The 13096-nt window shown below is 41.8% G+C and overlaps 1 protein-coding gene and 1 non-coding gene across 7 annotated transcripts in view; both read left to right on the top strand.

Moving 5' to 3' along the window:
• The window catches only part of LOC145241341 (uncharacterized), a 56772-nt gene that overhangs the window by 39606 nt on the left and 4070 nt on the right, over positions 1 to 13096 (top strand). For all 6 annotated transcript variants that reach the window (XM_080104191.1, XM_080104193.1, XM_080104188.1 and 3 more), the window contains one exon: positions 10486 to 10658. In XM_080104191.1, the coding sequence (XP_079960317.1) occupies positions 10486 to 10658 (173 nt within the window). The remainder of the gene's footprint in view (positions 1 to 10485; positions 10659 to 13096) is intronic.
• Positions 3096 to 3259, top strand: LOC145241746 (U1 spliceosomal RNA). Its single transcript, XR_013862602.1, has one exon. It is a non-coding gene; the product is annotated as a U1 spliceosomal RNA (small nuclear RNA).

The raw sequence follows: 13096 nt of genomic DNA, 5'->3' as shown, positions 1-13096 counted from the left end.
ACTGCGTTGAAGCAGGTTGGCCGCAACAAATCTCCGGGGCTCGATGGTTTACCTTACGAACTGTTCTTGAGGCTGTCGCCCATGTTTGTGCCCCTTCTGACGGGCGTGTTTAACCACTGGTTTGCCCAGGACTCGATCCCGAGGCAGGTAACCAAAGGAGTGGTCACGCTTCTGAAGAAGGGGAACCAACATGGAGGGGGGAATCTAGATGACTATAGGCCCATCACTCTGCTTAACGCAGATTTCAAGATTTTGTCCCGCGTTCTTGCGAATCGACTGCAGGCTGTTATCGGCGACTTGGTCGAACCGGATCAGAACTACGCTGTGAAGGATCGATCGATTCAGAACAATCTGCACTTGATTCGCACGATCTTAGAGGGGGTAGAAGACGACACAGAAGCCGCGCTGATCAATTTAGATCAGTCCAAGGCGTTCGACAGGGTGGACCATGGGTTCCTGAGGGCTGTTGTGGAAACCGCCGGCTTTGGTCCGGACTTCCGCAAGTGGATCTCCGCCCTGTATCGTGATCCCGCGGTAGTGGTGCAAGTTAATGGTAGGTTGTCGGAGTCCTTTGGGGTCTCCCGGTCGGTGCGGCAGGGTTGTCCGCTGTCGCCTCTGCTTTATGTCCTGGCGTTGGAGCCCTTCCTTTGCAAATTAAGGGACGAGGCGGCGAGACCAGTCCTACGCGGCATAGCTCTGCCTGGCGGCAAAGTTGCCAGGGTGTCCGCGTACGCCGATGACGTCACCGTGTTCGTCGCACGACGAACCGACATTAAAGCGGTGATAGAGGCGATCGCTGAGTATGAAGTTGTCACAGGGGCCGTGATCAATCGCAGCAAGTCCGTTGGCCTGCGGTTGGGCGCCTGGACCGGGGTAAACTCGCTTCCAGGTGCGTTCGGCTGGACAGATGGCCCAGTAAAGATCCTCGGTGTGTGGTTCGGGCCGGACCTCCAGCTGGACAAGAATTGGTCGGAAGTACAGACTAAGGTCGAGTCGTCAGTAGGGACTTGGATTCGGAGGAAATTGTCCTTGAAGGGTCGTGCGGAGGCATGTGCTACATACGTGTTTCCGCTGATCCTTTACCGTTTATCTGTTCTTCCCCTGCCTGCGGACCGCTGTAAGGCTTTAGAGCAACTCCTATTACAAACTTCTTTGGGTAGGAGGAAAGCCGTATGTCCGTAGACAGGTCTGTACACAGAAGCTTAGCGAGGGAGGCTTGGGGATGCCTGATCTGCTTAGTCACAAGCACGCAGAAAGATTGGCATTCCTGAGTCGGACACTGATGGAGGAAACGCCCTGGGTACCAGTCGTGGAGCAAGCTTTCCCACGGCTCATATCCAACCCTGCCGCTGAAGGTCGCAGAAGACCGGCGGGGGAAAGGTGTTTCCTGACCGAATGCCGAGCCGCCCTTAGGGCATTGCCGGGGTCCAGTGACCTTGCACGGCCTAGGTGGTTGCTATATAGGGACGTAGTGGAGGGGACTGCAAAAGACCCGCTGGTGGAGCGGCTACATCTGTCGAGGGGGGAAGTTCTCTCGCTGTGGAGTTGGGCGCCTGCCAGTAGCTATATTAACAATGCTGAATTTTCGCTTACGTGGAGGCTGGTCCGAGACGCGCTGCCACTCTTCGGCAAACTAGCCAGGGACAATCATGATAGGGATTATTACTATCCCCCGTGCCCACGCTGCAATGATGAAGAGGAGGAGGAAACGAGAGAACACGCGTTCTTTCTTTGCAGCGGGGTGCGGAGTCTCTGGGAGTATGTCGAAGGGGTAACGGCTCGCATCGACCCCGAGCGGTCGGTGCCACTTGATTTAGCGTACGTAGTCGATAATGTGGATCCGCCGTTTGACAGGGAGAAACGGTTGGGGTTTCTAGCGATCCTAGCGGTGGCTAGGTTAGTGACGTGGGTTTCACGTCTGGACATTGTCTATAGGGGGCAGTCCGTTTCCGATCACGATCTGGTTGTTCGCTTTAAGCATCAACTTAAAACGAAAATCAGATGTGATTGGAAAAGATTGCCCCACATCGACTTTGATAGAAGATGGGTGCACAACACTAGTTTGTGCATCCGACGAGGCGCTAGATTTAAGTTCGTGTTTCCACCCTAGTGGTATTGGTCCTAGGGTGCTGAGGTTTCTTTTTTCTCGGAACCCAGCCCAATCAAGACAAGTAATATAAGGTTTACCTTATAATATTGGGTAGTTTTAAGGCTAGATAGGCAGTAACCACCAAGAGTGGATAGCTTGTGTTTTTTATAGGGCCTAGATTAGGGTAGTATGCGTGTGGATCCTGTTCCCATAGCTTTTTATTTTTTGATAGATTGGCACTAGGAGAGCTTCCAAAGATGCCCAAAAGTCCACTTGTTTTATTTTGTCCCAGGCCTATTTTTGCCCATTACGTACATTATCTTGGAAGACGCCATCCATCCCTATTATCCCCGACCCTAATTTATTTTCCATACATGTCCCTAGTTCCTCCACTCCCCTTTAGGGAACGACCTGCTTGCTTTCACCCTTTCCCCCCGGGGGAAGAGGACCGGAAGACAGTGGGCGTTTCATATGACAGACCAGCCGTTAGGTAGGGAGGGTCCCCTTACTAACCCGCCCCCATAGGCATTTTGTTAATTTGTTTTCTTTTTATTTCTTTTTGGGTGTATTCTAGTTTGCCCCCCTCCCCATCATCTCACCCCCATTACAAAAAAAAAAAAAAAAAAAAAAAAAAAAAAAAAAAAAAAAAAAAAAAAATTAAAACTCTTTAGTTTGTAGATATTTTTCCTTTTAATTTCTTGTATATAATGTTATATGTTCTTCTTTTATCACAGCGTGAATGTCGCCTGCCATCCCGTAAGCTGGGGAGCTGTTATTTTAAGTAGGTCCGGGTAAGAATGTTAGGCGAAACAGTGCGTGATAGAAACTCTAGTATAGGTTTTATAATAAAGTACTTGCTATCTTACGCAAGTCTAGCTAAGGACTAGAAAAGACCCCTTTTTTCCCCCACTCCCCCTTACTGGCCTTTGTGCCTAAGCTTCTTCGTACCCCAAATGAGGCCTTGGCAGTAGATAATGCCAAGGCCGGGGACGAAGGGCTAAATATCATACTTACCTGGCACAGGGGTCAACGGTGATCATCCAGGCCGTTCTCCCAGAGCGAGGCCCTTCCATTGCACTACGGTTGGGTTGACCTTTGCGATCGTCCCAAATGTGGACGACTCGGGTGCGCTATTTCTAAGTGTGGGGTCTGCGTTCGCGCTCACCCCGATAAGTAATCTAAAATCACAACATCTTCTTTTTAAAAAAAAAACCTCCCCAACTCTATCACATAAAGTGTACATGGGGTCCATTTTGTTTTTCTTTATTGGTCGCTCTGTATTATCTCGTAATTGTATTTTGTTAACTTTACATAATTACAAGTTCAATAATTTTGTAGTATATAGAAAATATCCATAATAAATTTCTGTGTGCTGGTTGAGATTCGTGTTCACCGAGATAATTAAATGAAAACCATCAAATAATATGCATTATTTTTGTGCAAAATTGGTTCAGTTTAAGAAGACCAAAGGATGGAACAATAAAAAAAAATTGTCGTTTTATATATATATATTTTTTTAAAGACATTTACCCGTCTGACTACAAATAAGAAATAGGAAAACGATAAGAATTGATATACATGTTTTGCATTCATTTTACACATATAAATATATATACATACACACACCAGGTGAAGTATTTAAGAGTGATAACTAATGAATTTAACAAGGTTATTAACAGTGCTCAATACAAGAAAAGCAAGATATGTTTTTATTAAAATAATCAAATTTACATGGCTGAGACACGGGTCATTCCATGTCAATTCACCAGGCCATTACACCCACCGACACTGAATTACTTAAAATTTGGCACAAATATTACTCTTCATGAGTTAGGAAAATTTGCCGAATTACTTGGTCCAAAACCTTACCGTTCAGATTTTAGGGGGGGGGGTAAAAATTGCATATTTTGCTTCGAAATTTATGCTGCAAAACGTCACGAAATTTCAGTGTTTTATAAAATTAAAAAAAAAAAAATACTTCGATACATTCAATATTTCGGAAATTTGGTAGGAAGGGCATTTAAGGACTGTAGAATCCGAATATTTCATTATTTTAATCCCATACCTGGTAGAAAATAAAATTTTGTTCACCCAAAAGCATGTCCCCCAAATCATCAATTTTTTACCTATGTAGCTTTTTTTTTTGTTTTTTGCAAAATATTTATCAACAGCAAGTTATTTAAATATTGTTATCTTCAAGAAAAGCTTGTTTACCCGTATAAATGTTGGGTGTAATTACATTATTTTTAGTTTTTCTTTAACCATATTTTTTTTTTCTTGTTTTTTTTATTTTATTTTTAAGTTCAGTCAGGTTTTTTTTTTTTTTCTCTAGGTGGGTGAGATTACACAGAAATAGAAAAAGATGTTTCTTTTTCTTTTCAAGAAAGTGTTTTTACGGTTGTTAATTGCCGGCAGAAGAATTTTCTTGATGAGGCTATTTCCTTAGAAATCTTTTACTTCGGTTGACTGTTGATCAGCCATCGACAGGAAAGAGGGAGGTGATGGGGTAGAGGAAGTGGAAGGAAGCCCCCTCCCCAAACCGGGTAGCTTTTGGAAATGTGATTCATGATGGAGACAAAAGGATCGTTTCCAAATTTTTGTCCCCACACATAAATTCAAGTAAATATGTACCCAGAAGCTCCCGGCTGGTCCCACATTCTTGCTTATTACGCTGAGCGGTTCAAGGATTCTCCCTACGTTATGTTTTCTTTGGTTGAATAGAGATTCATCAATTTCTACAGTGTGCCCCCCTATCTGCCGGGGATTCCTCAGGAAATACTCCTGACAAATTTCTCTCAGAAAGTTCTTCCAATCAGTGTATGTGTGTTCGGATATAACACCGCATTCTCTTCTAATATGTTTTAGGGTTGCCATTTCAAAAGCGATCTACACTACACAACTGTCTCCTCGAGTTTTGCAACGATTAATACGTTATTGAAACGACACTCTTACTAGAAAATAACTACAACTTCAACTCTATTCGCACCTACTGAAAACCTGCCCATATATCTATTCACCTAATTACGCATGACTCAAAACTTGCTGTCTTATCCATACTATATTGCACTTACATCTTAACCCTCCTATCATCTAAAATAGCTTGGGCACAACTCGTAGCTCAATTCTTAATACCTACTCATACTGTAACACTATACTAGACCTAAGCTAACATAAATAAAATTTAAAAAAAAAGGGTAAGACTAAAATCACATTATCTCCTCCCTAACAAGCCCTCTTACAATCATAGACGCTTACACTGCATGAACTTCACCCACCCCCTTTATCCATTAACAAGTAAATAGCATGTCCCTAAATCACTTTGAGGGGTGTAACTAATCAGTAGAGATATAATCCCCCACAAACTAACCCAGTAACACTAACCACGCGGGGTCGCAGAAATACCTGGATTAGAACCTAGGCGCGGAGAAAACCCTCTCAGGGCTGACGGACCCAGTAGGTCTTCCCAGATCATCCGTCTAGGAGAAGGAAAACTCTGAAACTACACCAAAGGGGAGAGAGGCCTCTTCAGTCTTGGATGACAACCTTCCTAGAGCTGGTGACTCAAACAAATTCACCAGTTTGCAAACCTAAATTGCTTAAGGAGTAGATAGGCTCTGTCTATCGCCCGGCTTCCATACTCCTTCTTTGCCTATTAGTCAAGCGCAGAGACACTATCTCGGTGATTCGACAGAAACACCCAGCGGTAGATCTTGTTTCCTGGCTAGGGCAACGAACGCCGTTCTTCCCCATTCCCAGCACGCCCCACCCCTAAAACTGAACATTTGGGAGTGCTTGAGTATAAGATATGCCTGAGTGATTAGATTGGGTTGACCTTCTTCTAATGGGTTGAGGGTACCGGATTGACAGTTCCTGGCTGCTGTTCCCGACTGGTAGTACAGGAGCCCTAACTCTTTGGTAGCGCTTAGAGCGGCTGCTCCATCAACGGTTGAATAATATCGGGTTGTTTGTAGTGCCATGACGCGCATGGAAAGGGACCCTGCACTCATCCCTGGTGGGCTTTCCTGAGGCCACAATCCTAATTGGAGAAAGGTCAGCTGATGGTCTACTTGTGATGCATGTCTGAAGCTCTGCATAACCTCTTGTTTAGCTCCCCCTTACCGAAACTCTTAAAAAAAAATATGACGACAGTACAATTTAAAAATAAGCTTAAACCAGGATTAGGGACAAACAAATTCAACTTGCCTCCTCCCTTGAGGCTCTCATTCACAAATATCCGTGGGCTTAGAACTAATTTAGCTGATGTTGAAGCATTTCTCTTAACAAATACCCCGGATATCTTAGCACTAAGTGAGACTAACCTACACTCCTCCATTCCCTCTAACCACTTTAACATGCCTGGATATCTCCCACTCTGCCGTAAGGACTCTGACAGACATATGCACGGACTTGGAGTTTACATTCGTAATACCCTTCCCTTGACTAGAGAAACAAACCTAGAAACAGATGATCAAGCCTTTATGTGCTTTAGACTAAACATGCAACACAATATTACCTACTATTATTTTCTCTACCGCTCTCTCTCGACTCAGGACTGCTCCATAATAAACAAAATATCTGACAGCATAGACACGGCACTGTCCCTCGACACTAGCGCACAAATACATGTATTTGGTGACTTTAATGTCCACCACAAAAACTGGCTTGGATTCTCTACTCACACAGATGCAGCGGGCAGCACAACCCATAGCTTCACTATATCTCACTCCCTATCACAAATTGTTACGTTTCCAACCCGTTTCCCTGACCAGGAAGAACAACACGCATCACTTCTAGATCTGTTTTTGACCACAGTTCCCGATGACTGCATAACGAAGGCCTACAGCCCACTCGGGAACGCTGATCATGCAGTGATAATGGTTGAAATCGCCCTAAACTCTAGACCCAAAACTGAAGAGCCAGTGCTCAAAACAACGAGATATTATAATAAGGCTGACTGGGAAGCCATCAGGGAACTAATTAGAGATGCTCCATGGAAAAATATTTTCTCTCTCCCTGCTGGATAATGTGCAAACGAGACCACTGACTGGTTCAAAACTGCAATCGAAACGCATGTTCCCATGCGGAAATTTTATAGTAAGCCCCACTCTCCCCAATGGTTTACGTCGACTTGTGCAACTGCCATTGTTCAAAAGCAGCATGCATACCGTAGGTTTAACCGACATCAGTCCAGTTCAAACAGACTGAAGTATATAGAAGCTAGAAATAACGTTAAGAAAGAAATAGCGACAGCTAAGAGAGAATTTACGGAAACCACTAAAAAGCGCATCGAAGCACAAAAACTAGGAACTCAAGACTTCTGGAAAATCCACAACAGTGTAGTAAATAATGGGCAATCAACAATTCCCCCACTAACCAACAATCACGAGGTTGTCTCTTCAGCAACCGACAAGGCTAACATGCTTGCCAGTCGGTTTGCGTCAAACTCCACACTGGACCCTTCCAACCACCTCCTACCTGACTTTCCTATGCGGACAGACGCCACACTTGACGATCTGAAAACCACCCCTGCTCAGGTGCATGCTATCATAAAAAACCTTGACACCTCAAAAGCATGTGGACCCGATCTTATCCCAGCTGTGCTATTAAAAAAGTGCTCAGCCGAAGTAGCTCCAGTTCTCTCCAAACTCTACAACAAATGCCTTAATGAAGCTAGCTTTCCGGGCTGTTGGAAAACTGCTTCTGTTGTACCAGTATTCAAGAATTCTGGTGAAAGGACAGACCCATCAAATTATCGCCCCATTAGCCTCCTCCCACTTTTTGCCAAAATATTTGAGACCATAATTAACCATGCTCTAGTCCATCATCTTACAGATGCTAAACTACTGACTAACAAACAATATGGATTTAGACAAGCCCGTTCCACAGCAGACATCCTAACTGTGATATCTGAACGTATATACCATTCACTGGACAAAGCGGGGGAGGGCAGAGCGGTAGCTCTAGATATATCTAAGGCTTTTGACGGGGTATGGCATGAGGGTCTCCTCAGTAAAATCAGATCATACGGTATCACTGGTAGAATACTTAACATAATTAAATCCTTCTTAGATAAGAGAAAAATCCAGGTTGTCCTCGACGGTCGTACATCTAAACAATATGATATAAATGCGGGGGTGCCCCAGGGTTCTATCCTTGGACCTCTATTGTTCCTGATATTCATAAATGACCTCCCCGACAACATTGCCTCTGAGATGGGTATATATGCTGATGACACTACACTCTATGGCAGGCACGACAGGAAGACGAATGAACACATTTCTAAAGAAATGGCAGAAACACTAGAGGAAGACCTCCAATCTGTAGTGGAATGGGGACAAAAGTGGTTGGTCGCGTTCAATGCTGCCAAGACTAAACTAGTTTCATTCAATAATTACAAGAAACCCTCTCTACCACCCATAGCAATGGCCAACGACTCTTTATCTGAGAGTCCATCTTTCAAACTCCTTGGCCTAACGTTCACAGGAAACATGAGTTGGAACAATTACATTGAAGGCATTGCCAGGGCCGCTGCAAGAAAGGTGGGCTCTCTCTACCTTGCTAGAAAACTACTAACACCCGAAAGTATCCTGTACCTCTATAAGGCAACCATTCGCCCATGTATGGAGTATTGCTGCCACATCTGGGCTGGTGCATCTGCTACTAGTCTCTCGCTCCTTGACAAGGTTCAAAAGAGAGTCGCAAACCTGATAGGCCCTGAACTGGCATCTAAGCTTCAGCCTCTGTCCCATCGACGAAATGTTGCATCCCTCTGCCTTTTCTACAAGTATTTTAGTGGTGAATGCTCTGACGAACTGCAATCACTTGTGCCCCCACGACGTGAGCACCCTCGACAAACCCGACAGGCTGCTAAATCCCACTCCCACACTGTAGAGATCCCTAGATGTAAAAGATCTTTTTACTCCAATAGTTTCTTCCCCAGAACCGCTAGACTCTGGAATTCCATTCCAGGTCCCTGCTTCCCCAACAGTACTGACATGCAGAAGTTCAAGTGTAACGTGAACCAACACCTTGCTGCCCAAATCCCTACATAGTACCCCAGTAGTTGTTGCCCCTGATAGTAGCCCCCTACACCGAAGTGGCAATTTGCCTTGTTTGGGGTGAAAATGTAATAAAAAAAAAATTAAAAAAACCCTCAAAAGTGCTTTTTTTTTTTTTCAAAGTTGATTTACCCCCCTCCCCCTTTCCATTAAAATCCGATCTTGAGTCTAACTTAGCATTTATGGGGAGTCAAATAAATAAAGACTTTAAATGTTTTTGGTTTCCTAATATATTAAAAAAAATTGTTATTAAATTAGTGCCCTGTGATTTGGGTAATAGCATTAGGACTTTTGACTATGAGGGTAAAAGCTCCTCCACTTTCCTTTATAGGCTACATGGCATTACCTCAGGTCAAAATGTAACATCTTTCTATTAAAACTGCTATCTTTCTCTCTTTTTTCCTCATCTATTTTTTCATTCCCTTTTCCCACTCCCTTTCTTCTCTGCCTAGCCCATTCCTCTCTTTGGACACATGTGCACAAACACACACACACAACTTGAGGAATGAGTCTGCCTGAGGGAATTAACTCTGAAAAAAAAAATCAGGGTTACTTTCCTTTAGTTTTTGGTCAGTACCTGTTAGGGTTCCAACTATGGGTTAAATAGAAACCAACGTGAAAACAACAAATATATTCTATTAGAAAAATTTTTCTTCAAAATCTTTGGATTCGGCATTAAATAACCCGGAAAGGGTTGATATGCCATAAAACAAAAACAACCAACAACCAACAAGCAAAATATTGATCAAGACTAAATATAAAAATCAGTTAAAAATATATTTTTTAACATGAAACTGAAATGAAAATGAAACTGTGGTACTAACCCTATGCGGGTTTAACCAGCTTCCTCCAAGGGAGAAAGTTTCATGAGAGTATGAAATTCACAAGTGGTCCTGAGTCGCATGTATATCCCCGTTAAGGGAGATGACAATGTTAGGTGTTTGCAATTGGTATTCCAAAATTGGTTACCCATCTGGTACTGACCAGGCTCAATGTTGCTTAACTTCAATGATCCAACAAGAACAGGGGTGTCAACATGATTATGCTGTATATTTTTTAACATGGACCAATATTTGTTGAGTATCACTAAAACTATTAATCAAATAAAGTACACAAAAAAAGTTGACTTTAGCTAATACGTAAATAATTGAAAAGTCTACTAGAAAGAATAACATTGACTGTTTTTTTTTTGTTTTTATTTGCACAAGAGCATATGGATAGACATTGGTTCAAATTGGAGAATGTTTATTTTGAGGAAAGTAGAAAGCGAATCACAATATATATTAAGATGATTTGGAAAAAAAAGAAGTAATTTTGTAAATGTTTTTCTGTTTCCAGATGCAGACAGGATCAGAGGAGCAGGATATTCCCACACCAGCCCCTGGTGAAAATGTCTACCCGATCTATTCAAATGGTGCTATTTGTGGCTACATCTACTCAGGCGGAGACCAGAAAACCCATAAAATTTTTCTGAATGGAGAAAATCAACCAAATTCAAGTGAAGATGAAAAGTAAAACCAAATTTTTTTTTTTTTTTTTTAATTAAAATATTTTTTATCATTAGCATAACGCTTTTTCACCCGTTAACATAAATGCTGTTAGTAGGTATATAACATATGCATAGTATCCCCCTACATCAAAACACCACTGTACCTTATTTAGGGTGAAAATGTAATAATATATATATATATAAGGACAAAGAATTAATAAAACATGTTAAAACACTTTAAGAAGAATTAAAAATATTTAATTTTCAAAAAGGCAGCACAAATTAAGTGGATCGTCCTTAATCTGCAGAGTTTCAAAAGAAATACGTTCCTTCTCATCAGAGGGTAGGAATTAGCAAAATACAGAATCAGATTTTGCTTGCAAAGTATTTCATTAAACTACAAGCAAGCCATAGAGGTTACTTGGTAGGGGGAGGGAGTTACCATCGCTTAGAACTTTTTATTATACTCCCTAGATTATAATATCTACGATTTACGAAACGAGGCCATGTCTATATTTTATTTGAGTGACTTTTACTTGTTATTTTTTACTCTCCACATGTTTATTTGTAAGTGAAACTGAATCCATAGCAAACACTCGTGCCAGGAACATCCAGAAAGCAATGAGCTTGGATCAATGTTGGGAAAACCCGTCATATCAGACAATTGCTATTCATTTGAACACTCCCCTTTTTATGGGGAGCTTGTTTCCCCCAACATCTTGGGGGGAAACAAACAAATACAGTTAAGTGTGTTATTTCGTTCCTCTGGCATGATGTTTGACCTCGTTAAATTTACGTACCTGTCACTTAACTTTTTAATCGTTTAATTTCAACCATTCTCACTTCTGCTGGCCTCGTAGCCTTGCGGTAAGTTATCAGGCTATCACTGTCTTTCCCGCCTTAGCCTCAAGGCTTCGGGTTCCAGTCTACCTGCCTACCAAAACTTTTTTTTTTCCTATACACACACCGACAAACAGTCGGGCAATCCTGGGCACCCCCACTAGTCTAAAATGTGTGTGTGTTTGTATGTCTTACAAAAAATTTTTACAGAGGCAACGGATCCTGACAAAATCAGTATCGTTTTAAAGCTCTCTCCTTTTGACGATAAATATCAAAATATTGGCCAAAAACATTAATTCCTTCACCCTAAACTCGGGTGTTTTTTATAAGGAGGGGTCGCTTTTTTCATCAATATTTTTTGCAAGTCATTGTTTTCTTTCCTATGCTCTCCACTTCCGTTTTGGCCATGATGACATCAGCTAATAAGTTACTTTTTTTTTTCACTTTCTTTTCCTCCTTTGCATTACGGGTTTGAGCCTGCCGCATTACTCCCACTTTTTTTTTCTCTCTCCATCCAAACTGCCTTCTGCTGTTTCACCTCCTTCCCTATGCTACTACCATTTTTTAACACTTGATTCGGGCAACGCCGGGAACCCCACTACTGCCACTTTTTTGTTAACACCTCTCCCCTCCCCCCACCTCGGAGGGGGTTCCTCGCTACACCATCTCTCCACACCCAGGCAATGCTGAGTACCCCCACTAGTTTTATATATAGACGAAATCCTCCCCCCCCCTGCAACATATTAACTATGGTAGTCTAACGAGAAATGGCGTGTCAATGTTATTATGTCGTATCGTACAGTGATTCAGTGGATAATGACATGGATTGACAACCTAGGTGGCAATTTTTAATCCAGTCACTTTCATTTAGTGATGTGGGCAACCTTCAAGTGTTCCCTCCTGCAAGAATGCTCTACATCTACTTGGTAAAGAACTTTCATCCATTCTTTTAGTTTTCTGTTTTGTACATATCTCCCTATTTCCTGTCGAGATTTAGTCTGGAAGTGATAATAACTGTTAGGGCATCCATCGCTACTAAATCAGGTTGTCTGAAGATATTGACTTCCTGACCAAAAACGCATCAAACATTGATGTTATTATTCTTTTTTCCTACCTTTTTGCAAAATTCAGTCATTTTCTGCAAAAGCAGAAACAAAAACAGCAATTTTCTTTTACAAAACAATCAAACCAAATACCATGAATAAATATTTGAATATATAAAGAATTTGAAGATTAAAAACTTTTTTTTTAAATTACTGGATTCAGCATTAAATAACCCAAAAAACAACCAGATGAAACACTGTGGATAAATTTTGGCAGATATGCAGTTTAGGCTGTTAAGATAGCCTCTAATCCTTGCATGACTAAAAGGGACAATTTTTAAAATTACACCATTGTGATGTCACCTAAATAGATGTCAGTAATTGAATCATTAGTTTTATTTTCTTTTTTCAACTTAATGGTAACAAACATATTACAGAATGTTATAACTATTTTATTTCTTAATCGTGAAAAAACATTAAACAATAGTTTTATAGATTTGAAAAAGAATATTGTTCACAGATGCATTTGATGATACGTGGAAAGACTTCCCTTTTTTTCTCTTCATCGCCACAAGAA

The sequence above is a fragment of the Euprymna scolopes genome, chromosome 20, assembly GCF_053919585.1.
Source record: "Euprymna scolopes isolate OS-2025 chromosome 20, ASM5391958v1, whole genome shotgun sequence".
NCBI classification, from domain to species: domain Eukaryota; kingdom Metazoa; phylum Mollusca; class Cephalopoda; order Sepiida; family Sepiolidae; genus Euprymna; species Euprymna scolopes.
This window is presented reverse-complemented; position numbering and strand designations above follow the sequence as displayed.